A 23,232-nucleotide genomic window follows, 5' to 3' on the forward strand; every position below is an offset into this window, starting at 1 on the left:
GCCTCTGATATCAAACAACTAAAAAATCATCACATTTTCTAGCCATTTTCTTCTCTCAAGTTTTCCTTACTCAACTTTTTTTCCCTTCACTTTTCTTCTCTAAACTAAACACAATGTAAAGGTCTTAAGATAGAGCCGTAATGAAACTGAAAAGGGAAATGAACAACTGAAAAGAAAGAAAGAAAGAAAAGAATCAGGAATTAGGCCAAATACTGGATTAATTACCCTGATGAAGTCATAAGTAGACTGGATGGGATAACACTATCTTTTAATCATCACATAGACAAGTTTATCAATTTAGCTACTCATAAATATTGTCATAACTACTTCTGAAACAAACATCATCTAAGTAGAACTTAAAACCCAGTTCAAATTACCACAAAACTTAGTACAGTTCAATTCTTTCACCCCTCTTATCCAATTGTAAAATTAATGTTATGAAACAAAAATCAATTTCCCATTCAATAGAAGATTGTAAGCATGCATATCTTTTGTATATATCACAAATTATTTTTTCGTATACCACAAAAAATACACTTGTTGTCCTTTCAAAAAAATGCATGTGTATAATGTAAGTGTTGGCTTGCTGGAAAGCAAAAATATAAGATATTTGACCTAAGTTTTGTCTTTTAAATAACTGCTTTTCTTTCGCTTTTAAGCTCTAACATAAAATTGAGCTGGGCCTAGGTATTAGGTCAGTCATTGTTGGATTGGGACTGGTTCTGGCCAGTGGATATGTAATTTGTGAATTTTGTGACAATGCCATAATACAATTGACCGAAAAAAATACATATGTAATTTGTCTATGTGCACTTAAACAAAATTATGAATGTGTTAAAAATACAGATATAGACTTGCCTACAATTTATTTTTTGTAAAAGAACATTTACGCAAAAAAAACACAATGTAAGCAAGAGTACGAGTTAGATTTTGGTACTTAAACTTAGTATATTTTGGGGTCAAAATCTAAAATGATGTTAATGGTTACAACCTTTAAAGTTAGCTTTTTATCCTAAGGGTGCTTTTTAGGTTCAAGAGTGTGTACTTATGTCTATTGATTATTTAAATCAACAACAATTGTCTATATGTAACATAATATTATAATAATGGTAAATTACACCAATACCCCCTAAGTTTTAGTGAAATTACATAAATTACTCTCAATTTTTTAAAACTTACACAAATCACCCCTAACTATATATATATATACATTACACTAAACATCCCTATAAGAAAGATATGTGTAATTTCTCAAACAAAAATGTGACAAGTGTAATTAAGTCAAATAAAATATGATATACTGTAAAGATAAATCTAAATAGTATAAGTGTTAATGTATATTCATTATTTTTTATTCGTTACAAACTGCATCAATAATTCTAATAATGTGTTTAAATTAATATTGTAACTAACCAAAATAATGAATAGATATCAACTCTTATACTATTTGGATTTGTCTTTACAATATATCATATTTTGTTTGACTTAGTTACACTCATCACCATTTTTTGTTTAAGAAATTAAATTTATATCTCTTACAAGGTAATCAGTATAATGTATATGTATAATTAGAGATGATTTGTGTATGTTTTAAGAAGTTGTGATAACTTATGTAATTTTACTAAAACTCAGTGAATATCAGTGTAATTCACTCTATAATAATTTATCAATTCATCATCATACAAGATTTCACTTTAGGTCATTCAGTAAAGGATTGGGGAATTACGTAGTGAGTTGTATTTTGGAGGGTAGACAAAGATTTCTGTTCCAATTTTATATCACAATCCAATGTGAAAATGTTACTGAATTAAAAAGAAAATTTTAAAAATATAAATTAACATCTTTATATTACTTGATTGATCCGAGACATGCTTATTTTAGGATAGAAAATTCGGCTAGGGTCACAAATATTTTTATTTTATATAACTAACTTTATCTAGATGTAACAAATATTTTATTATTTTTATTCCTTTTTAAAACTTATTGTATTATTAATTATTATTATTCCATAGGTATAAGTTTGTTCAATAGTTTAAAGAAAATATATTTTACATTCTCGTGATTTTTTGAAACCTCTTTTGCTAAAAATTTATTATAAAAATATTTATATAATTAAATTATTTAATATACAATATGTTTATTTTATCATAATGTTTGAAGTTATTAGATTTGTGTCCACGTGTCATATAAAATATTTTTTACATGATTTTATCTACTAAAAAAATGAGAGAACTCATCTCACTAAAGTGTCCAATTCACCAATAAAAAATCATTATTGATTGGTTAAATATCTATTCTCAGATCTGACACAAGCACTTCCAAAATACAAATGTACACAACCATCAAAAATGGAAATATCTCCTGCTGCAATTTATTGAAGAACATTCCAGATTAAGCATGTGGCAATTCACCATCCAATCCAATAACAAAGATTCTTTGGTTTCAGATATTTTCGCCTTTTCAAAAGCTTCTAGTACAATCTTCTACCACCGCCTTTAACCTTCCATAAAAACCCCGCAATATCTTCCAACCCCCATCATGCACGTTCGTTATCCCAAGATTGATGCACAACAAAAAAATAATAAAAAAGAGAGCTTTAAATCTTGAAGAAGATTTGCATTTTTGGGTTGTTTGTGTAGTTGTAGATAATGATGGAACCTGAGACAAAAGGGTCGATGTCATCATATTACAATGTTCTTGGTGTTACTTCAAATTCTTCCATTGAAGAAATAAGACGTACTTATAGGAAGCTTGCAATGGTTAGTGCCTTTGTCTTGTGTGTTTTTCTCTTTCAAATTATGCCATTTTTGTTGTTTATGATAATTTATGTCTTTGAGGTGCTGAATCTTGATGTGGGTGTGTTGAATGCAGCAGTGGCATCCAGATAGGTGGACAAAAACGCCTTCTTTACTTGCTGAAGCCAACCGAAAATTTCAGCAAATTCAAGAAGCCTATTCAGGTATTTATGGTTATTAGAATATGTATATTTTGAAGTTCTAACTTCTTTTTTAAATTTTACTGTCTGGGACGGGATCAATGAACTCTGTTTCTCTATGTTTTTTTGTTGAGCAGTGTTATCAGACCCCAAGAAAAGAACTTTGTACGACGTAGGCTTGTATGATCCTCAAGAGGAAGAGAATGAGGTGAGTGCTTCACAAATTTTAGCTCTTGTTTTAATTTAGTTTAAAAGTTGCATCTTTTCTTTTTGTTTGTTGTATTATGATATTGAAAGACTTTTTGTGTGAATTTTCAGGGCTTCGCTGATTTTGTGGAAGAATTGGTGTCCCTTATGGCTCAAGTTAGGAGTGAGGTATGGTTCCTATGAAATCTACTCTGAAAAAACTCTTGGGCATTTTTAAACGATAACATAGTAGGGTTTTTTTTGGAGTATCCTCCTTGGTACTAATCTCGGATATATTAAGGCCTTTCAAGTGAGCATTTTTTTTTTCAATAGTGGTTGTTATATGTACGTAAATTTTGCAATTAAATATTAACCTCTAGGTAATCTAATCCCCAAATTTGAACTTGTCCATATTAGTTAGATAAGAGTGTGAGTAAATATTGATGTATATTGTATCATGTGAGTGTGTCAATTAGCCTTCAGAATAAAATTTTTAGGATATTGAAGTTAGAATTGTAAGTGGTTGCATAAAACATTGGGTGAAAAGAAGTAAGACTTGTGGAAATGTATGTATTTCAGGAAAAGGTTTATGGGTGGGAGGAGTTGCAGTCCATGTTCATGGAAATGGCTAAGGGATTCGAGTATCCTTCAATGTTTGGTGAGGGACCTTCGGTGGTTGATCAATCCGAGTGTTCAAAGAGGAAGCCTTTTGACACAAATGTGGCAGAAAATAAAGGGTCACCTTTTCAAGTTTCTACTTTAGACTTCTATGAAAGAAGAGGTTATTGCAATTAGGGGAGTTATTTCCGACAGTTGATTGGTCTAGTGGTCTAAGATCCTACTAGCTAAATTCCAAAAAGATCATGTGAATAATATTCGTTGGGATGAACAGTTATACGTACCTAAAAAGATTAATTTTTTACCTAAATAAGGGATACATTTAGTAGTCCCAAAAAAATTAAGGGTGTTGGTGCTTTTTTCATGATATCTTCCCTTAGGGAATTATTCTCACTTGATAAGGATCGAAGGATTGTTTTGGCTGTGTGAAAGAAGATATTGAGTGAGATGGATTATTCACTTAGGTTTTTCATTTTATTTTTTTGGCTTGACTTCATAAAGGTCCTTCTTGTAATCTTGTGTTCATGTACATATTAAACCCCTAATGGAAATGAGAGTTTCATTTTAGATTTTATCAACCAGGTTTACATTCTGGTTTTAATAATGACACGTCTGAAAAAATTATGGATTATATATAGGTTTTTTTAATCTTTTGTAATGATCAGTTGTGTCTTTAGTTTTTATTTTATAAAATGTTGTCTTATCGTGTAAGTTATTGATATTTCAGTAGTCCATCCAAGATAGTAAAATTAAAACTTGATTAATTATTATTGTTGTAGTAGTTGACCAGCTAGTAAGATTAAAAGGCTTCATTGTGTTTGTTTTGTTTTTGTGGTAATATGTTGTATAATCAAATATTGGTATAGTACTGTAATAATAAAATTAAACAAGTATACATAAAAAGTGTCACATTTTATATATCGTCATGTAAATTGACCAATTTAAAAAACTTTAGCACACTCATAATTAATTGTACACTAATAATTAAATGTTATAGTTAAATTACTGTGTATTAACACAAGTTTACTGGTTTACTTATGAAAGAAATATTGTAGTGATATCAATATTCACATTTGGGTGGGATTAGTTTTAATAACTTTTTTCATACCCAAAATTTAGATTTAGATTTTTACATAAGAAAAATAAACACGTCTAAACTAATCATTCATTGGTTTAATGATATTGTATCTTCAAGTTCAAACAACTATTTAAATTTATACCTAATTTTTTTAGAAGTAATTGGGTTGTGAATGAAGCTTACAGTTCGAAACATTTATCCCTCAATCTCGCAGCTAATATTTTCTTTGTTGGGCTTGCTCATGTCTATTTGCCTGTTATAGAAGTGTCAACTATAGGGAGGGATGGCGCGGGCGGACAGGCGCCGAAACCTGCGATATTTGTGGGTGCCCATGCAAGTAGCGAATATCGATAGGTACTAAATGAATTTTTAATTTTAATTATATATTTATATAATTTGTAATAATCAATATGTAAAAATAATTGTTACATGAATAATATGATAATCAAATATGTTTAATTTATTATAAAATAATAATAAAGTATATGATGTATAATCTTAAAATAATAATAAATATATATAAATTTAACTAAAAACTAAATATATAAATTGCAGGTACTTGTGAGGCGGGTATTACAAAACATACTCTCACCTATAAGCTATTATTGCGGGGATTTCTACGGGTACCTATAAGTTGAGTTTTTTTGTCATCCCTATCTATACGTGGTTTCTTTTCTATAAACTCATTTTCTGACAGGCCCTAACCTACAAAGCCCAGGACATTCCATGCATCAACTATCTCAGACCTTTTTCTCATCCGATCCTGATTTAACTCAAATCTCAAATGACAATGAGAATAGTAAACTGTTTACTCGGAGTTTACAACTTTATGTATATATTATACAAGCTTATGGCTACTGTTAGCCACCTAATATACTAACTCATATTCTGTAATCATCTAACAAGCTATGCTAGTGGTTATTGACAGAGTATTATAACATGCCCCCTTAAGCTCAGGTCAAAGAAGTTTGATTTTGTTAATGAGATATTTTATAACCGAGAGCAAGATAGAGCTTTAGCTTAGGTTAGGATGACTGATGAATTGATAATGAGATTGATATTATTTACCTGCCATATTGTTTTTTTCTCTGACAAAGAGGAGGTGCCAATACCTTATAGTAGGTACAGAAAATGGTTGGACAAGTAAGTGAAATCAGTAATTTCCGCGGTGTACTTGTGATGTCTGCCGCAATGTCTGCTGCAGCTTTAGCCAAGGAAATATCCTTGGGGTTTTAAGTGAAATCAGTATGGTTGTCATGCATGACAATTTTTTCTAGGCATATATATATATATATCTCATAGTATAAGGAGATCAGTTATCTCTTTCAGCTACTAAAATTAAGACATATATCTATATAAATATGCATCAAGAAGATGTGGATTGTGCTTTCCAAATAACATATCATTGAAGCGCATAATCACACAACTCTGGCTAGGTGGCTCCTAAAGAAAGTGTAAGGGATAGAATAATAGTCATCATTATATATATATTGGAAATGATTTACATAATAACAATTCACTATTATGATATATATACACGAAGTAGTTGTAGTGTGATGTGGATGACTCAAAAGCTAAAATGGTACAACATGATGACTTATGCAGCCCCTTGATTGGGCTAAGAAAATAGGACATGGAAAGGGATAAGTCCTAATATGAACCAAATAATGTGGATTTGGCATCCCCAATATTATAACTCATGCCTAGTCTTTATCTCTTGTTTACTCCACATGTTTATGCATTGTATTTGTGCCGACGTATAACATAAATTTCAAATACATGTCAAAGTGTGTCAATGAAAACATTAGTTTGAAAATGAGAGAATTCAAATTCTAAAATCAATAATTGACTACTTATTTTGGGTTGATCATATGTCACCATGTGCAGGATGCCCATTAGAGAAGGTTTCATCATGTGAATTAATCAAATGATTTACAAATTGAAAAAAAAGAAGCAGATTCTATTTTCATCAAGAAAAGGATTGGTTTCCTTCCTTCTCAGGATATAACTCCTCGCCTAACTTTTGGTGGCGACACTGCTACTACTGCTACGCTTTGATTAGACATGATTAAGTACTGTAAACTGGAGGATTCATTGATGTAAGCTAGATTTGACGATACGGATATAAATTGTGGTTGCATTTGTGAAATACTTTCTGTTGTAAATTTTGTTTTTGAAGTTAAAGCATTTCACTGAGGCTTTGATGTAGTCCCATATACTTGAGACTTTACAGCCACACCACTCTGATTCAAGGGTGCCACTAACTTGAGTTAGTTCACATCCAAGCGAACTATTGGATAACTGTTAGATGAAAATAGTGTTAATCTGAGTCGTTAAATTTGTGACTGGTTACCCATTCAATATAGTACAAAAGTCGGTATGGTACATGACGACTTCAATATAATATAGAAGTCGGTTCAGTTGGGGATGAATTCTGAAGTTGAAGTTGGTTGTGTCCAAAACAACTTCATGGTTAAAGTCATTATCAGAAAATACTACTTTACAAAAATACAAATTACATATCAGCCCAATTGATAAAAGACATTTTATGTTTTTAGGTGAATATATCAAAATATATTGCAACTCATTTGGGTTTGAGCTTTTTATCATTTAAAATACATATTTTTAATTTAGTAATAATAACTATGATTATAGAATAATTTTTTCAAAATGGAAAAAAATTAAAAATAAGTAAAACATGAAGGAGGAAATGCTTGAACCCACGTCCTTATAAACTAATGTTTACCACATTAGCTAATATATAGATTGTTCTAATTGACTTACTGTTTAGTAAAAGATATTAACGAAAATGGAAAATATGAAAAAGATGAAGAAGATGGGAGTTGAACCTATGTTCTTTGTTACTGAAAATGGCTTTTATCAAATGAGTTGTAATGGAAGTTTTTATTTATTAAAGTCGTGTTTTGTAATAACGACTTCAACCATGAAGTCGTTTTGGATGAAAACGACTTCAACTTTAGAATTCGTCCCCTTCTGAACTGACTTCTACGTTATATTGAAGTCGTCTTGTACCATACTGACTTCTATATGTAAGAGATAACCGGTGACAAATTTAACTACTTAAAATGTTATTTTCAACCAACGATTATCCAAGGAGTTCGCTTGGATACAAACTAACTTGCAGTTCACAACTTAATAGCACCCTTAATTCAAAGGTACACCATAATTGTCTGGTGATATGATTACCACAATAAATAAAACCACAATATTGTAATTACATCTAATCATGTTCAATAGTATTAGTTACATGTTCAATAGTATTAGTTATGTAGTCACAGTTTATGAATATATATGCGTGGTGGACCAGAGTTAGACAAGCCACATGATGTTGAGGTTGGCTTGTTCCAAAAGAAAGCGTATAAGAGCAACTAAGTATTCTAATTTACTCAATTTACTTTTCCATAAAACTAAAACACTAACCCAAAATATCATTTTACCTGTGTTTTATGAGTTAAACTCTTCCCCTGCAATAGAAACCGGTACTAAAATATGGGATGAGATTTTTTTGAAGAGTTTTTATTTATTTTTAATAAAAAATAATATGTAATTATAATTGTTAAAATAACTTTTTTGACACATATCTTAATCATACCTAGGAGAGGATGCCCACTAGTTTTTTATAGTTCCCATGCACCTATACTAACTTAAAAAAAAAACTTCACCTATTCCCTGCTTTTCTAACCACCTCATCTTCAAATCCATTAATCTTTCCTTCTCAAAAAAAGGATAATTCACACCCACATATCAAATACCTGAAGTGAAATAATCCTCATTCTCATCCCACCCAGCACCACCATGCTAATAAAAAAGTATCAAATTAAGGTACCAATGGTACTAAATTTGATACTTATGCTTGTTTATCTCATTGCTCCAGTTAACGGCATTGAATCAAGGAAGCTTGGTGAGAATGGTACTGATGAAAAGTGCACACCATGTGGTGGTTACAGCTCTCCACCACCACCCGCGAATCCACCGCCATCACCACCACCATCTCCTAAGAAACCACCCTCACAATATTGCCCACCACCACCATCCTTCATATACATAACCGGTCCTCCGGGAGGGAGTTTGTATCCAGTTGAGGAGAATTTCAACGGAGCCGGCCACTGCCGACACCGCAATTATGCCACCTTATTGGTGCCACTTTTTTTTGGCATGTTGAGCATGATTGCTTTTTGGTGATTGTATTTAAATTGTGGTGGTGGTTGTGGTTATATTAACTTTACCATAACCTGGTGATCAGATTGTGAAGGAGTTAACACGACCATTCAGATCATACTAAAGACAATAGAAGTATCTTGTAGTTTATGGTTATAGATTTATAGTTAAGAATATCATGATTTTACAGAAGGTAAGTGGCAGGATTATTTTCTACTAAGTAATTAGTGTTTGACATGCATGTTATGTATTCCCCTTTTATATGTAATCACAACTTGTTCAATAATAACAGTCTTCCTTCTGTAATTTTCTGCCAAATTTACAACAAGTTTTTTGGTTTTAATATTTCTCATAGGGATCATTACCTATTTTTTTTCTTAGAAAGTGCAAAGAAAAAGAAATTTGTGAGGTGATGAATCTTTGATAAACACCAACATTAAAGAAACGAGAAAAATAATAGGTGGTGCCGATCAAAATTGAGAGCTAGATCCTCAACTGGTAGGTAGGTATATAGCTTATTTTCTTAAGCATTGTGTGATCCTTGGATTCTTTCAGCTTTAGTAAAATAAATAATGTACCATAAATTGTTTTTGCGAGCTATACAATTAAATTACAATCAACGCATATGGTGGTATGGATCACCCACCAAGCCATGGATTTGTCCTAGTCGTGTCAATTCTGAGGAATAGTTCATTTTTTAGAGTTTCACCGTTTGTTGCTTCTAACTAGTATTGCCTATTACACGTTAGGTGTTGGTTAGAACAAAGATATCTTATATTAGATTTTAAGCTTTCATTATTATTATTGTCATTTGTTGTTTCATTATCATTGGCACGAGATAACTTACGGAACAGGATATGAGACAATAGATTTACATTGCATGTCCCATAAAAGACGTTAGCTGTTACTACATTTGCAAATTATGGATTAAGCTCAACCAACTTGTTAATTTTCCAGTTCGCTATAGTTTCAGTAATAGTATATGCAAGTGACAAATACATAAGATAAATTGGTATTTATTGGACCTTTACGTAGTTTTGTCTCAAATTATAATTTGCCTTATTAAGAGCAGAAACTGTAAGACAAGCAGAAAGGGCCATACTTACTATAAGAAAAGCTACGTGTTGGTGTGCAAATTCAATAATATTGAGTTTGATCCTGATGTCAGAGTTCAAATTATGTATGTACAATCGAAAGGGCTAGTGGTAAGTGATCTGAAACATCAATATTCGGTTACACCAAACATACACAGAGTGGGGACCCGAGTGATGTTTGGCAAGTTTAACCAACATCTTTTCACTGTTTGATCCCTATTTCCCCTTACAGAAAATTTCAGTGGGACACGCCTTCTACTTTCAGGTTCCATAAGTAGTACAATCACATGCCTTCGGTAATTTCCTTAATCTTGAGTTCTACTCAAAGTACTCCATTGAAAAATAGTGTTTGGTTATAATAAATAATTAAGAAGTGTTTGGTTTATAAATTATGAGCATAAAAGACACTACTCTACCCATACAGATAAAACGGGTCTTGAAATTTTATATTTTTGAAAAATGTTAGAGAAAACCTACCCAAATGTCATACGAGACATTCTTCTATAGACTATAGTGTATTATTGGTGGTGAATTTCTTACGTTGAAAAGACATGTTACCAAAAAACATAAAAACAAAATATAATTTTTTTTATATTAGTTAATAGAATTTGATTGGTTTAGAATATGGAGAGAAAAATATTTGGGTAAGGAGATCTTTTCCCTTATAGACATTGACAACAGGTATGGAGAAGAATAAAGCAGATATGGAATCAGAAGAGAAGCATAGGGAACAGTCCAAGGAGGAAAGAAAAAGAAGAAAAACACACTTCATTATCTGTCTCATTTTTCGTTACTAGTCTGATAAAAAAGTGACAATTCATTAAAAAAAAAATTTTAAAAACATAAAATAATATATTGTATTATTTGAAGAAATCTTATTGGCTTAGGACATGGAGACATTCTAATCTTCATTCTTCATTAAAAGTCTGAATGAATCATATAGGTCATATTTAAAAATTAATTGTAGACTAACTTCAAATCAATTAAGGAATTCATATCAGTATTAATATATCAATATCATCAAAAGTGAGATGTGTGGAGGGACCATAGAAACTCAATTAGGAGTGTAGACATCAAAATTAATAGAAGAAAAGGGAGATGAATTAAAATTATAGTTAAACTGGTTAGTAAAGATCAATAATTTATTAATAAACATAATTTATAGTAAATAATTATAATGTCGTTCAATATAGCTCATCCCTTCAATTAAGTTAAATACTTGATTATTGTTATATTGATACCACCAAAACCCACCAAAACTCCACAAAAATATGATTGAACAAAAATAATATTAGACTAAGTGACGTGAAAAGTCCTCGTTTTGACATTTCTTTTTAAAATGGTTTTGAGAATAAGGAATAAGGATGAAGCTCAATTGCTCAAATGATAGAAGATTACACTTTCCATGAGGGGATATGATACAAAACAAATATTTATTATCTCAAATTATATTTTCTGCAAATAAAAATATATTATATTAATTAAAAAAATTAAATATATTGAAACAACAAATCTTTATCATCATCACAACTCAATATTTTGTAATAAAAAAATTATCTGTCACTCTATGGATATACATAAATAATAACATCACATATATTTTTAAATGGCATGATATATTAATGAGATAGTAATGACTTTGGAGTGAGGTAATATTTTATAAACATAATCAAAATATATATATATATATATAGTTTACACCTAAGTTTCGTTTACACTAAATACATTTAATCTCAGACATTTTTCTCTTACCATTTATTGCATTTACCCATTTGGCCCCTTAGATTTTAGAAAATGAATGACTGAGATTGAGTGTAATTTAACTTGGATGTAAACGTATTTCTCCTCATATATCTTAGATGTAATAAGACAATGTGTTAGTCTATTGGAATAAGGTCTCACTAAATTTTCTTTTCAATTTCTAAAAACGACACTTGTTAAAAGGAGGAGTCATGCACCCAAAATAGACTAGTTTCTTAGTCCAAAAAAGATTGATGATACCCTTGATAGTATCAAAAAAGATTTAATAGTGGATTTTATGACAAAGGCATTGAAAAAATTATTAATTATATGAGATCTCTATTAAACTAAGGAAGTGGAATGGTCACCTTCTCCTCATTATCATTTTTATTTGTCAATCATTTTTTAACTATTTTTATTCATTTTAAAAAATTTATTGGGGTTAAAGGATGACTTATTTTTCCTATACGTTTTGAAAATTTAGTGTTGCGAATTTCCTTACATAGTTACACTTTAGGATTTAATCTGTTTGAGTGGAGTTGGAGTTACCTTATTCAAATTCATGAATCCACTATTGAGTGGAGTTACCTTATATTCCAAGTGAAATATTCTTTTTTGAGTTTTGGCCCACGTGTCTTAATCATTTCATTTTCATATATCCATTTTTCACCAGCTGTGTTTTCAATTTTCTTCTTGCGTATTTAATGGATTTTTTGTCGTTTTAATTAAACTGCTAAAGTCAGGAAGCTGGATATATTACTTGGAATCTTTTCCACACTTCTTTGGTTTAAAACTAAGTAACTACGAGTTTATCTAGACCAGTTCATGGTTATATGCAGTCATGATTTACTATATTATTTTATTTGAAAGTAATAATAATTAAAAATAGTTAGTATATACATTTTTTCCTCAATTTTAATTTAATCAAGAAAACATAGTTGTAAGTAGTTAAAAAACTAAATGCACAATATTGCATTTATAAACACTAGCATGTTGACATATACTATCATGCTTGTCAACCCGCTTTCCTATCGTTTGTATGTATAGTTTGTATTTTATAAATTCAAATATAATTTTTTGCGCTAAATTTACGGTTGAATTTATTCAATTAGTCTAATATTCAATTTTTTAAATGCACTTTTAAAATAAGAAGATAATAAGGGTAAAATAAGAAAATAATATTATATGATTTTTTGGTAGAAATAAAAAGATATTAAGGGCAAAATAGAAAAACACAATTACACCATGATGGATGGTTATTTTGTGTTTTCTCTTTATTAATAGTATAGATAGTATAAATAAAAACAATAATAATTCTCTGTTGGTCTGTTATGGTGAGAGTTAATGCAAAATATTATAGTTATACACATAGTCAATGTGCAGACACTAGAGTTCATTGGTGTTATAGGCATATCATGTGCAATCATTTTTATTCTGTGCCCACCAAAATAAAAGAATGTTTTTTTATACTTTGATTTTTAATTAAGAATAAAAATGTTTGCAATACTCGTGTAAAAGTTTTATACATAAACAATCTCATATACTATTTATTTTTAATTATTATTAACTCTTAAAAAATATAAATGAATGGTAGATGATATACTAATTATATATAAATCTTCGTAGTTACAATATATACACATATTACACTATTTAATTAATATCCCAAATGAATGTTTTAGGATGTCACCAACCTGTAGCCCATTCCATTGGTGAATACAACTAACAATTATTAACAATCTCATCTTTAGACCAAAATCAGATAAAGGGTGTTATTTTTCTTTTTTTTTTTTTTGGTACATTTGAAAAGACAAAGAGTTTTATGCTACAAAAGAAAATGCAAAGAAGTTTCGGAAATCCTTTGAAGTTTATTTTCCCATGTAGATAGGAATCATGCATTTCCCACTTCTTTTATATTTCAGAGAAGAGAATTCATGAATGCAGGAAGGCCCACCTAACCTTTGCGGTCCAATCAGGAATAGTTAAAATCATACACCCGTAATCCATTGCTTCTTTGAAAAAATCCTTTCAACTTAATAAAATTATATTATTTTTCATCCGTCCAGCTAAATGCAGTTAAAAAAGAAAAAAACATATGTAAGGTAAGAATTCTATATATTGTCAATTTATCATTTATTATTTATTTATAATTATCTTTAAAAAATAATACAAATAAATGGTAAATAATATCATAATATATAAATTTTTATATTAACAGTATATAAATAGAGTTTAAAATATGTGTACTGACAGTGTAAAGTTTTTATACTGTTAACATATCATCCACCATTGATTTGTATTACTTTTGTTTAAGAGTCAATAGTGATTAACGAATCAATGGTGGATGATTTACTGACAATATAAAACACTTATACTGTTAGTGTATACATATTAAATCCATATAAATATTAACACAATAGTTTTACCCGTTATATATATACACATAAGTAAATATCAAGGGATAGATAAGAGTATATGACCTGTAGATTTGAAAATTATTAATCTAAGGGGTCAAATCAAATTATATATAATCAATGTGTATTGGTAATTAATATGCCATTGGTTTGAATGGCAAGTATGTTCCTGAGTCTTGAGCCGGTGAGTTAGTCCCACAAAACATATATGATAATTTATACAAGTGTATTAATTACTATATGTCTCTTAGAGTTGTTGGAAAGTTGAGGGAAATAAAAGAAAATGAAAAGTTTAAAATTATTTAATAAATGTATTTTATGGCTCTGAAAATAGTTGAGTGTAATATCTATATATTATTTATGAAAATATTTATACACAATAAATATCATTCATTATTCATTTGTATTATTTTATTTAAAATTTAGATGATAATTAAACATAAATATTAAAAGATATAGTAACCATATAGAATATATTTTAGTTCACCTTATGAATCTGCTGCAATTAAAGTAAACCTAAGTTCATCTAATTAGTACCAGTCCTACTAATTTCTACTTGATCTTGAATCACAAGTTTGACTTGTAGTTGCTTCACTCACAAAGTTGCTTAAACTTTCTTTTCAACCCTTACCCTTCTCTTCATTACACTAGTATTAAGAAGAAATGACAAAACCCTCCTAGTAGCCATCAAATAAGGCCACGCAGACCAATATTTCTCACAACCCGCTTCTCTCTTTACCTTCATTCACACCCACTTGGTTTTTTTTCCACCCCTTAAATTCTTTTCCTTTGGATTCCCATCTTTTTTTTTTCCTTCCTCCCAAACATGTCAATCTTTCACTTAAACTCATCTCCTTCCACTTTCTTCTTGCTCGTATTTACAATACTCCTTTCTTTTCCGGGTACAATATCCGATGATCCATGCCCATATCCATGTTACCCTCCACCTATAGGTGGCACCACCACTCCTACAGGGACCACAGTACCACCACCACCACCACAATCAGGGTTACCATACCCACCACCTTCAGGGTATAATCCTTACAACCCATCACCACCTTTTGGTGGTGGTGGTGGTGGTGATGGTGGTGGCGGTGGTAGTGGTACTTTTGGCACTCCACCACCACCAGACCCGATTCTACCCTATTTTCCATTCTACTACAGAAAACCTCCTCATCAGCCAGAAGGTTATTCTTCAGCATCATCAACCACTATGAAGAAATGGACAAGGATGATTTCTAGTACTAGTACTCTATTGTATTTGCTTCTTCTTTTTGTGTAAGTTTTTTAGAATATTGATGTAGTCAAAATTGTTCTTTTAAATGAGAGTTAGTGGTTGGTATTAATTTAATAGTAATTTATTCCAATTGCTGTTATGTTTAGGAGAAATTTATAGGATTGTGCTTTTGGTTCTGCAGAGGAAAACAGAGGGGATGAAACAGATAATTGATTATCACAATCTTAAACTTGAATAGTTATATGGGTAATATGAGATTATTCACTATTTCTCTATATCAAGCTAATTAATAGTAATATTAGTTGATAAAAAAATTTATTAGCATAATTTTATTATTTGATATGATTTTATTGATCTAATATATAAAATTAGGAAAATAGTAGTATAAAAAGATATGCATTCGTATACCCACTTCATCACCTTCTCGGGATGGTTGTGTAGTGGATAGAGACCCCAAGTCCTTTTTTGGTACTATTTCATGGCTTTATTTCGTCCTATTTTCTTTCTTAATTTTACAAATGGCTCTACTTTTTAGATAGAAGTAAAAAGTCATAAAGTATGTTGCTTTTTGTCCCAATAATTTCTAAACAAAATTTCATTTTTTAGTTAATTTAAATTCAAAATAATAATAATGTTTTGCATAAAAACATAATGATTACAGAGACACGAGTTTGCTACACAAGTTACTATAAAGTACTCTGAACTAGACATGTTTCTATTGTTATATCAACAAGCATATTAATTGTGGAAAAGGAAAATTGATAGCTGGAACCAGGCATTGGGAAGTTACTGTGTCTATTAGTTTGAGCTGAATTATTGATCTGTAAATATCAACTTACCAAACTTAGGGTTTTCTCAAAGGACGCAAAGAGCTCAACTTATCGAAAAGAAAGACTTTCTATGCCTTTGGGGGGAAGAAAAAGTGCTTTCCCTCATATGACTCACTTATATACGTAGGGAAATCAACTCACTTACAAAAACAATCAACATATATTAACTCAAAGAAATTGAGATAATTTACATATTTTTATTTAACTCATTTTTTTTTGCCTCTAATTGAATTGTCAATTGCGTTTGATCTTTTTTCTTTTAATGCTGATTGTGGTTTAATCTTAAACGTCTAAACAACTTATTTCAGTGCAGTGGAGCATCATAGAATTCGAACTTGTGTGCTACATGGGAAGATAAAAGCAAGTAAAAGAAAGACTCACTCCTTAAAAATGCAATAGTTTTAAATTTTAATTAACTGAAGGATTTAGTCAAACATAATCATTCTATTTATTTGTCTCTTTTTCTCATATATGCTCTTTTAAGACTAGATCGTTTAATTATGCAGTATCCTTTTAAAAAGAAATAGAGAAATAAGATATGAAAAACTAAGCAACAAATAAGAAATTATTTATAAAATAAAGTATAAATATTTACTAAAATTTTAAAACATCGAAACATTTAGAATGAATGTAATGAGTATAAACATCCAAAAGGTACGAAGAATTCTCCTTTGAAAAAATATTATCATACGCGCAAAAGCGTGTATGGCTCACAGCTCAATGCTGAGCGTCCCAAGGATCACAAAAAACGAAGGCCGAAGAAAAGAAACAAACTTACAAACCGAAGCTAAATTGTCGTCTAAACTAGTAACAAAGGAAATGGAATTTATTCTGACGATTAGTTTATCATTCTGTGGACAATTTAAAAAGCTAAAAAGTACAAAGTTCTGAGTTGTCACAAACTTGAAAATAAAAAGCTGGTTACATCCTCGTTAATGAACGGTCACCTTATTTTTTATAAGCCCACCATCTTCTGAAAATAAGTGATTAGGAGAGTCTTTTGAAAAATTGTCACGAGAATATGACAGTACTCTTTTGAAAGTAAAATACTAATTATAAGTTGAGTACTTATTTTTTTATAAACACATAAATAAATTAAAAAAGGCGGATTAAAGTTTGATGTTTTTAAGTGGAAAATTTGTTTAGTTAAAGTAGCATACTTTTGAGGGGTTACTGTCTTATTTTACTAAACATTAGCCCCTAAATAAGTAAAATTTGTATCGAGAAACTAATATATTCATTGTGACATATTTTTCTTTCTATTTTTAAATATAAATTACTTTTTGGATTATTTAACCATCGACGTACAAAATGATATAAGAGTAAATATATATGGATGAAAGTATTCGAAAATACAAGTTTCACTTTAAAAACTAAAGTGCATCCTACTTAAATAATAATCACTTTAGATGATTTAATCAGAATACAGCCCCTGCACAAAGTTTTAGGGCACGAGCTTATTCCATAGTATTTTGAATTTCTATCATCTAATCAATGATGAAATGTGTCATTCCTCAGTTCAAAAATACTATCACTTTACACGGTTCAAAAAATCAATGTTTTTTTTTACCAACATTAGGTTTTTCCATTGATGGAAATTGTGTTTGGATCTCTGGATATCGTGCAATATTAAATATGAAAGTTCAGTCATCGAGAAGAATAGTTAAACATAAAAAGACATTTCTATCTCGTTGTAAATAAGGAATTAACATCTTTTAAGTTTTTGAGTGTTTTTTCTAATAAATGTCATTCACAAAAATCGAACTCTTAACGTTTTGATCATCCTAAAGATCTAAAAGAAAATATGAAAAAGACATTAGTTGCTTATGTAACTGAGTTGGAATAATTTGGTTTTTCTAGGTGTAATAAAAAATGCCATATCGGAATGACATATTTTGTCACTTCATGTATCATTACTTATGATTGGTCAGAAAAATACTTAACTATTAATTTTTTTTTAATTCAAATATATTTTCTAACTAATCAGATAGAGTAATATATTCTTTAGAACAGAAGATGCGCTTCTAAGGATGACAATGGATATCCGAATCCGTTGGTACCTGCAATGGGTTAGGTATTGGTCCGTATTTTTGGACCTGTGCATAATGAGACCCGAGATTTTAAGACTCACTATTGGATGAGTCTGAGTCCGGACAATGAATGTCATGTTATGTTATTAATTAACATGTGCAATATAATATTATGTGAATTGAACAATTTTTATTAAATCAATTTTACGTCATAATGTTGAAATAATCAATTTAAAATGTGTTTAAAACTTTAAATTATTTTTTATAATTTTTTCTCTTGTTGATCACCTAAATAACATATAAGATTGTAGTACACAAATACATAAAATATTAGAAATTATTTTTAATGTTTTTTAATTTGTGGGTACCTACAAATCCGATGGAATCCAAGGACCCGTGAGTAGAAAGCTCAACAGGTATCAGCATAAATCTGAAGTGAATCTATATCAAAAATGAAACAACAGGAGGGTCTAGATTATATAATGTCTGGACTCAACCAGACCTATTGCCATCCCTTATGTGCTCCCCAAATAATTCTCTTAAAACGTATTTTTTATAAGCACATTTTCATAAAAAAACCAGTCATAGGTTTTTGGGCTCTAGCCCACAAAAACCAAACAATTAACTGAAATGTTTTTATCGAAACTAGTTATATGTATATTCCATGGGTTAGCACATATGAAAAAATATTTTTAATTTGTATTATAATTTTCAAAATTTATCTTCTATCCAAAGTGTAAACCCCTAATCCTTGTGTTCCGTTGAACCCCACTTTTCCACCCATTTCTCACCGGAGCCGCCGTTCATCTCCGGATGCTTTAGCATCCATCTCACCAGGTTCACTGAGTCTGCCTCTCGCTGTTGTTAATTTGATGAAAGAACAAAGGTCCTTTTTTAATTCACATTTCTTTCCTTTTTTTCCATCTGTGAAAATGAGTTATTAATTTAATTCAAAACTCATTTAGTCTCTTTTCATTTGAGGGTTATTGATTTGGTTTGTTTAATGTGATACTTGCGTTGTTATTCAACACAGTAATGTCAACCTTTAGCTTCAATTTTAACCTGTTTTTTTTTATATATATATATATTGTTTTGCATTCATCTGAGCATATTTTAAAATCTTCATGCCAATTTGCTACTGCATATTTTATTCTGCATTTTTTGCTTCCTCAACATGTTAGTTTTATACATAGTTCATTGCTGACTTTGATTCTTGTTTAAAGAGACTATCATATATTCTCCTTTGCAACATTTTGTTTTCTGCAATTATCCCTTGATATTTTCAGTTAATCTAAAGATGCTGAAATTTGAAAATATTAACAAATTGAAACATTTTGAGATGGGTCCTAGTTAATATGAATGGACACCTCAGCTGTATATGCTCTCAGTGTGTGTTTTCATGTTGATGGGGCCCCAAACGTTTGCTTTTGAGCAACGTGTGTTAAAGGGGCAACAAATGCCATCCCAAATACAGTATTATCAGTAGCTCTTGAAATTGTGGTGTATTTTGTTTTTGGGTATGTAATGGATGTGTGTATGATGTGCCAAGATAGTGCATGTGATGGTTTTACACTTGATCTCTGAACTTCAGGTAAGTTCCTATGTTGACAAGTTCATTCACTGATGCTTTTTCTTTGTACTTAATTATTAATTTGGGATGCAGAGTTTAAAGGTTTAGGTAAATATATATTTTTTGGGTGTGTTGTAGTGCATATCATTGTGCAAAGACAGTGCATATGATGGTTTTACACTTGATCTCTGAACTTCAGGTAAGTTCATGTGTTGACAAGTTCATCCACTGATGCTCTTTCTTTGCACTTAATTATTTATTGTGATGGAAAGTTTAGGGTTTACTAATATATTTTTGGGCGTGTGATGGATGTGTATATAATGGTACAAAGATAGTGCATATGATGGTTTTAAACTTGATCTCTGAACTTCAGGTGAGTTCATGTGTTGACTTGTTCATTTACCGATGCTCTTTGCTTGCAGTTAATTATTAATTTGTGATGGAGGGTGGAAAATATAATGTTGAGGGACTTTATAATCTTTAAATGTAAATTTAAAGTTATGGCTTGATGTTGTGCTTATGTGTCATGTAAAGAAACCTATGTCCAAAGATGGTTGATTAAGTAGAGAAAAAAGTGTTCTTCATATTGGAATCCTTTGCCTTCAGTTTTATAAAGAGGAGGTCATTTTTCGTTGAGGAGTTTGATCATTGATGTTCATATAGTAAATAATATTTCCTAGGAGTGCGAACCATGATGCGTGTTTGATGTTGATTTAGAAGAGAATAAAATCAATATAATGCTGCTTTTAGGTGTTTGCCTTCCTTGTCATTCTAGATGGTAAGTAGGAAGAGCAACAACATAGGGAGGATGATGTACTTGCCACAAACCTGACCCAAATGAAATAAACTCTGTTTTTGTAATCAGGCTATTGTGATTTATTTCCTGTTTTCAAATTGCAATCTTTCCAGTTTCCACCCAGTCACTAGTTTCAACATTGTTAGAATATATTAAAGCATCTCATAATATCTTAAATTATCTTATAAAGATATAGAGGATACTTAAATATGGAGAGAATATCTCATTGTAATGATTAAATCATAAATTTGTTTAGAGTATCTTAGAAGGTCTTTTAGGATTTAGATTGCTTTATCTTATTTTATATGATTTGTTTCCTTATTCAATTAGGAGTCTAACATTAGTATAAACAGGGTTAGTATTATGTCTTTTGTATCAGATAGTCACATCATCATTCACAGTAGTATCTATACAATTTACTATTTTTAGCATTTTTTTTCCTCCTTCCCTATCTAAACCCTATAATATCAACAAGTATCAATAAATATGTAGACAATTTACTTCATGGAAGTTCTCCTCAGTCATTCAAATATATTGATCATTTTATCTGCAGGTTCTCAATACCAATGCAAGATCCATGTTCATAATTCTTACGTTGGAATAATGTACTGCACGGTGTCATTTCCCAATGTGCAAATTGTTCATCCGCAAAGAATTTCATGCAGATACGAAAATACCATTTTAGCAGCCCATTCAAACAGGAAAAGAAGGCCACCAAAGAACCATCGTTATCCAAGGCATGCTAAGCAGCCTCCAGAGTTTGGTGTTAATCTATTCTTGAAGAAGCCTATCCCCGCCTTGGAACCAACTCAGGAAGAGGAGGAGGAGGAGGAGGAGGAAACCACTGATGTGGTTTGGGAATCAGATGAGATTGAAGCCATTTCATCACTTTTTCAAGGTAGAATCCCGCAAAAACCTGGAAGTTTAGATCGGAAAAGGGCTCTTCCTCTTCCACTTCCTTACAAGCTTCGCCCTTTGGGACTGCCTACACCAAAAAGACTAGTAAAATTGACAGCTCCAGATGTAGTTTCTTCTCGTGCTTCTTTTGCTAAGAAAGTGTATAAAAGCCCTACTTTCCTTGTCGGGCTAGCAAGAGAGATCAGTAGACTTAATCCAGATGAAGATGCATCTATAGTTCTTGCAAAGTGGGTGCAGTTCCTGCGGAAGGGGTCTCTGTCGTTGACAATACGGGAGTTAGGTCATATGGGATGCCCTGAGAGAGCTTTGCAAACACTCTGTTGGGCACAAGACCAACCTCATCTCTTCCCTGATGATTGGATTCTAGCCTCAACTGTTGAGGTCTTGGCCAGGAACCATGATTTAAAATTTCCATTCAACATACAGAAGCTTACTAGTTTGGCAAATCGTGGTGTGTTAGAGGCAATGATTAAGGGTTTTATAAAAGGAGGAAATCTTAGACTTGCGTGGAGGGTTCTAGTAGTTGCCAAAAGGGATAAAAGATTGTTGGATCCCAGCATATATGCAAAAGTAATATTGGAACTCGGAAAGAACCCTGATAGACATATCCATGTGTTGCCCTTGCTAGATGAGCTTGGAGAGCGAGATGAATTGAATTTAAGCCAGCAAGATTGTACTGCTATAATGAATGTCTGCACTAAGATGGGGAAATTTGAAGTAGTTGAGAGCCTTTTTAATTGGCTGAAACAATCTGGCTCTCAGCCAAGTGTAGTTATGTTCACTTCTGTGATTCACAGCCGTTACACTGAGAAGAAATACAGGGAAGCATTGGCTTTAGTTTGGGAAATGGAGGAATCGAATTGTCTCTTCGACCTTCCTGCTTATCGTGTAGTAATAAAGCTGTTTGTTGCTTTAAATGATCTATCCAGAGCTACTAGATATTTTTCAAAACTTAAAGAAGCAGGATTTTCTCCCACTTATGGTATATATAAGGATCTGCTTGAAATTTACATGGCCTCCGGGAGGATTGCGAAGTGCAAAGAGATCTGCAAGGAGGCAGAAATAGCAGGTTTCAGGCTGGATAAACATCTAGAGTCATACTATTCGATAAATAGAAGACAGTAAATTTTAAGAATTTTGCAAGCATTTGTTGTCATTGTTCGTATAAATCCTGGTTCCCTGTTTTGTAATGTTGATGGATTCTATGCCATTTGTGCATCAAATGAGGTATTCTTTTGGTATGTAGGGTGATTGGTCTGAAATGTTTAGAATAATAACATGTACCTGCTCTTGGATAGTAAAGACATACACATGCAAACTAATGTGGAAGAGATACAAAAAAAGATGTAAAAGCCAGTAACATTCGAATGTAGAAGATTGGCAAAATTTAGGAAATAACATTTCTTTTGAATTGTACACGTAACATTGTTGTAGTTCCTGGTAATGGTTTCTCACATGGACAAAGATACATCCTAGGAGAATTTATTACTGGCCTCTCAATTTGTAAAATTTCTTTTGTAACATTTGTCACTATCTCTCCTTCACTATATCATAATACAAAATAGGTACATGAGAGCCTCACGTGGACATCCACAATCCAGCTTGTG

At 31.1% G+C, this 23,232-nt stretch overlaps 4 protein-coding genes across 8 annotated transcripts; all 4 read left to right on the plus strand.

Annotated features, from left to right (window-relative positions):
- Positions 2,431-22,866, plus strand: LOC109349468 (pentatricopeptide repeat-containing protein At2g01860). 4 transcript variants are annotated; one of them, XM_019590284.1, is made up of 2 exons: positions 2,431-2,439; positions 21,261-22,866. In XM_019590284.1, exon 2 carries the CDS (start codon positions 21,311-21,313, stop codon positions 22,748-22,750), a length of 1,440 nt encoding a protein of 479 aa, XP_019445829.1. In that variant the 5' UTR covers positions 2,431-2,439; positions 21,261-21,310; the 3' UTR covers positions 22,751-22,866. The 4 variants fall into 4 exon arrangements, with proteins under 4 accessions (XP_019445829.1, XP_019445826.1, XP_019445828.1 ...); XM_019590281.1 differs by lacking the exon at positions 2,431-2,439 and adding an exon at positions 19,050-19,235; XM_019590283.1 differs by lacking the exon at positions 2,431-2,439 and adding an exon at positions 19,050-19,227.
- On the plus strand, positions 2,446-4,317 carry LOC109349469 (chaperone protein DnaJ-like). 2 transcript variants are annotated; one of them, XM_019590285.1, is made up of 6 exons: positions 2,446-2,759; positions 2,872-2,959; positions 3,073-3,143; positions 3,254-3,310; positions 3,701-3,925; positions 4,087-4,317. In XM_019590285.1, exons 1-5 carry the CDS (start codon positions 2,649-2,651, stop codon positions 3,914-3,916), a joined length of 543 nt encoding a protein of 180 aa, XP_019445830.1. In that variant the 5' UTR covers positions 2,446-2,648; the 3' UTR covers positions 3,917-3,925; positions 4,087-4,317. The 2 variants fall into 2 exon arrangements, with proteins under 2 accessions (XP_019445830.1, XP_019445831.1); XM_019590286.1 differs by having other exon boundaries at positions 2,875-2,959.
- LOC109349472 (extensin-like) lies at positions 8,453-9,374 on the plus strand. The gene is made up of 2 exons (XM_019590288.1): positions 8,453-8,573; positions 8,629-9,374. The coding sequence occupies exon 2, from the start codon at positions 8,634-8,636 to the stop codon at positions 9,018-9,020; it is 387 nt and encodes a 128-aa protein (XP_019445833.1). The 5' UTR covers positions 8,453-8,573; positions 8,629-8,633; the 3' UTR covers positions 9,021-9,374.
- Positions 14,815-15,644, plus strand: LOC109349470 (leucine-rich repeat extensin-like protein 5). The gene has a single exon (XM_019590287.1). The coding sequence runs from the start codon at positions 15,071-15,073 to the stop codon at positions 15,524-15,526; it is 456 nt and encodes a 151-aa protein (XP_019445832.1). The 5' UTR covers positions 14,815-15,070; the 3' UTR covers positions 15,527-15,644.

Source organism: Lupinus angustifolius, chromosome LG06 (genome assembly GCF_001865875.1).
Source record: "Lupinus angustifolius cultivar Tanjil chromosome LG06, LupAngTanjil_v1.0, whole genome shotgun sequence".
In the NCBI taxonomy this organism is placed as follows: domain Eukaryota; kingdom Viridiplantae; phylum Streptophyta; class Magnoliopsida; order Fabales; family Fabaceae; genus Lupinus; species Lupinus angustifolius.

Excerpts from the sequence above, each read along its gene's own strand:
- LOC109349469 (XM_019590285.1), top strand. The coding sequence starts at position 2,649 with ATGATGGAACCTGAGACAAAAGGGTCGATGTCATCATATTACAATGTT. Across the intron at positions 2,960-3,072 it reads AATTCAAGAAGCCTATTCAG|TGTTATCAGACCCCAAGAAA; the intron begins GTATTTATGGTT and ends TTTGTTGAGCAG. Across the intron at positions 3,311-3,700 it reads TGGCTCAAGTTAGGAGTGAG|GAAAAGGTTTATGGGTGGGA; the intron begins GTATGGTTCCTA and ends TATGTATTTCAG.
- LOC109349470 (XM_019590287.1), top strand. The coding sequence starts at position 15,071 with ATGTCAATCTTTCACTTAAACTCATCTCCTTCCACTTTCTTCTTGCTC.
- LOC109349468 (XM_019590281.1), top strand. The coding sequence starts at position 19,214 with ATGAAAGAACAAAGGTCCTTTT. Across the intron at positions 19,236-21,260 it reads GAAAGAACAAAGGTCCTTTT|GTTCTCAATACCAATGCAAG; the intron begins TTAATTCACATT and ends TTTTATCTGCAG.
- LOC109349472 (XM_019590288.1), top strand. The coding sequence starts at position 8,634 with ATGCTAATAAAAAAGTATCAAATTAAGGTACCAATGGTACTAAATTTG.